The sequence below is a fragment of the Apium graveolens genome, chromosome 9 (assembly GCF_009905375.1).
Source record: "Apium graveolens cultivar Ventura chromosome 9, ASM990537v1, whole genome shotgun sequence".
NCBI classification, from domain to species: Eukaryota; Viridiplantae; Streptophyta; class Magnoliopsida; order Apiales; family Apiaceae; genus Apium; species Apium graveolens.
This window is the reverse complement of record NC_133655.1, coordinates 268,678,506-268,681,823: the sequence shown is the minus strand read 5'-3', so window position 1 is coordinate 268,681,823 and position 3,318 is coordinate 268,678,506. Positions and strand designations below refer to the sequence as shown.

At 37.9% G+C, this 3,318-nt stretch overlaps 1 protein-coding gene across 1 annotated transcript; it reads right to left on the bottom strand.

Moving 5' to 3' along the window:
- Window positions 1–500: 500 nt before the first annotated feature.
- On the bottom strand, window positions 501–2,527 carry LOC141684189 (galactinol synthase 1-like). Its single transcript, XM_074489030.1, has 4 exons — window positions 2,029–2,527; window positions 1,250–1,564; window positions 1,018–1,152; window positions 501–928 (listed from the first exon to the last, which is right to left on the bottom strand). Exons 1-4 carry the CDS (start codon window positions 2,368–2,370, stop codon window positions 674–676), a joined length of 1,047 nt encoding a protein of 348 aa, XP_074345131.1. The 5' UTR covers window positions 2,371–2,527; the 3' UTR covers window positions 501–673.
- Between the last annotated feature and the right edge of the window lie 791 nt (window positions 2,528–3,318).

The window sequence follows — 3,318 nt, the reverse complement described above, 5'->3', positions numbered from 1 at the left end:
TCCAAATATTCAGTAGATAAACACTTCTCGTTTATTTAGCTAGCTCTTAAAGAAATTTTACATCATGTAATAAGATTCACGGGAACATATATAACAGAAATGAAAGTTTGTGTGTGTCCAAGTCCAACTATTCATAATCAGCAGGAGTCCTGTGTATTTATCAAGTCGTAGTTGATCAGGCCTAATTTAGTCTTTTTGTGTCCCACACAACCAAATGAGTATAATTTTATGAGATGCTGAGAAAGAACAAAAAGTAGCTAGGCTTCCCTTCACCACACAGACGAGTAGGTAGGGTTGCCCTCAACCACAGACTCGGAGGCCTGATCCGAGCTCATTCAATATTAGGGACGGGCCCTCCTTTCTTCATGCACTAATTAATATTCTTCTGAACCAATGAACGTGCATGAAATGTAGTTATCAAACTTTGTAACCCATACTTGCTGCAGCCTGACATTATCTATCCAATTTTACTCTCTGTATTCTTATAAACATGATGCCAGTTGTAAATTAATATATATAGATATTACAGGGTACATACAATTTCTGAATACATAACAAGATATCTGAACGCCAGTACTGGAACAGATGATGATAAAGATAATAAACACAGACAACCAATTGATCGATCGCTACCCATTACATGCTTTAAATTATTACAGTGAAAATGACAACACTATGAAGCAGGAACTTTCAAGACAGCGGTGATCATTGGACGTAAGCCTGTTTTTTCCTTCTCCGAAAGTTCCTGAGATACTATATTCGATTCAGTAATCTGTAGACGATTGCCTCCTACAATTTCTTCCAGTGGAGAAGTCTTATAGCTAAACAAATCATCATCAAAAATCTCCCACCATTTTTTCACTAGCATTTTCACATCTTCCCTGTCCATATGTTCATCCTTTCCGGTGTACCTCCACGGCTTCGAACCCTACCGTTTGAGTAACACGAATATTAATTAGCAATTCGGTCTGGTTTAAAGGCGTAAAATATTAAAACCACAGTTGATTAATATCTTACATTTGCACAAAAATGAACGACTTTCACTTTGTCAAGTTCTACATTGTCCGGATGGGTCCACACCATTGGGAGTAAAAGATTGTAAACCAGAGGGATTGGCTTGAAAATGCTCCTAAAATACAAGTTCAGCAAGTCCTGCACATATATTGTATATAAAATTCAGTTAAGTTTTTAAACATACAAAAAAATAAATCTAATATTACTGCATGCAGTAACTTGATAATTAATCTACCTGTTCAGCAAACGACGAAGGAGGAGTGACTTTAATCGTGTTCATTAGATCATCGTAAGTAGCTTGACTTGGCTCGAAAACGAACATACCAGCATTGAAATATGATGACGGAGCCTGTCCCATCTCGGCTGGCCATTTCACCCTATCGGGACATTGTTGGCAATAGCCAATCTTGTACTGAGGGGAATGATGCCATTCACAGAAACAATCCAAAACACCATATAAATGGCCATTTGGTAATTCGAATAGTTCGTCAACATTGCCGTATACTTGAATATCCCCATCAAAGTATACCATCGCGCTGTACTCCTCAAACTGCACCAGTTTATTTCAGAAACAAATTAAGTACGTTAATCGCCATATAAGTCTACTTGCGGATTGTTTATTCAATTGCATAATTGCATCGACTAGTCTACTACAGCTTTAGGGACCGCATATACCGCACTACTAATAGCAATTAGCAAACCGTATAAACTTCGTTGATATATATATTAGAGATGAATATAACAGTGTATGTGCCTACTGTGAAACGTTTATATGGCGCGTATTTGTAGACATGTTATCTAGCTGCATGGTTTTAATTTTAAAACAAATAGGTCTTCTGCCACTCATTATATAATAGTTAAAGATGTTAAATGATCTTAAAAGATTGCAATACATGCAAATATAATAGAATTGGATCAACGGAAGGAATAATAAGGAATATTTAACTAAGCAAATTAATATGCATGGAATGACAATACATCTGAAACTAATGCAGAGCTGGTGGTGTCGATTACCTCAAAAATACGAAGCTTGGAGTAGTTGATGGCAAAATGCTCATGAGCCCAACCCACTGTTTTGTCTAATTCTGGTGGCTGAACCCAGTCAATATCTTTAAGAACGCAACCACTCTGCACCATGAGAAGCCGGTGCTCCAGGGGAACATCAGGCAAAACAGCAACGACAAGAGGGTAGGCCGAGTTAACTTTCCTTAGACCCTTGGCTAGTCCAATCACACCTTTCACATAGTCACCACTACCTCCCAAGAACGTCACAAAAGCCTTCTTTTTGCCCTTTTCAGTAGTCTTGGACATTGTACGAATACCACTAGGATGGTTTTGTTCTAGTACCAGTGCCATTGATTGTGATATAGATACAACACTCTTGAACAAAACAAATCAATAGCTACTGAAACTAATGGGCATATGCAAGCAAGAAACCTTCTTTTTAGTAATGAAAGCGGTGAGATGGGCCTTATTTATAATGAAAATATTGGCTTATTTTTTACTTTTTAATGAATAATAAAGGAAACGCTGGCTGCTGTAACCTTCTCTAGACAATTGTTTGCTCATTTCCTTTTTTTGGTGGTTTGTTTTCATATTAGAAATGTCTACTGATGGCTTTGTAATAATTGGACACCTACGGAACATTTCCCCAATAGGATCCCTACAAGGAAAATCGAAGGCCTTTTCCCTGCGTTCCTCCCTTATAAAATCGTAGATAATGTCTCTTAACCGGCGCTCGTAAGAAACTAGGACATGGGCCATAGCCTCCTACTATGATATTATCCATTATCCTACATTACACGTGTCTTCCATCCACACACCCTGTCATCTTCCATATCCCTTCCCCGCCTCCCACGTGCCTCTATAACCCTCATCAGTCATCAGTCTATAAAAATAGGGGACACATGGCTAATAGGGGATAAAAAATAGAAAAAGAGGAACACACACAATCTAACAACCAAGAACTCCGACCAATCCATATGAACAAAACCGAACACCTAAAACCTGTCTTTCGTCCCTACGGATTACCGAAGATAATATTTAAGATGAAAAGTGACACCTCCACTCCCCGAATCTCACCTTTTATAGGCCTCAATTCCCACCAAGTGACCCAATAACCCCATAGTCAACAGTCATGACTCTTCATTTTCTCAAACCTTTTAAAAAACCCCTCATAAATAATATTTGACCGTTAAAATCCAAGGTACCCTACATCTCCCTTAGAAATATAACGTCTCTTCATGTACCACTAACCTCATAAAAATATCATCAACTATCAAACTTATTCACTAAATTAAAACA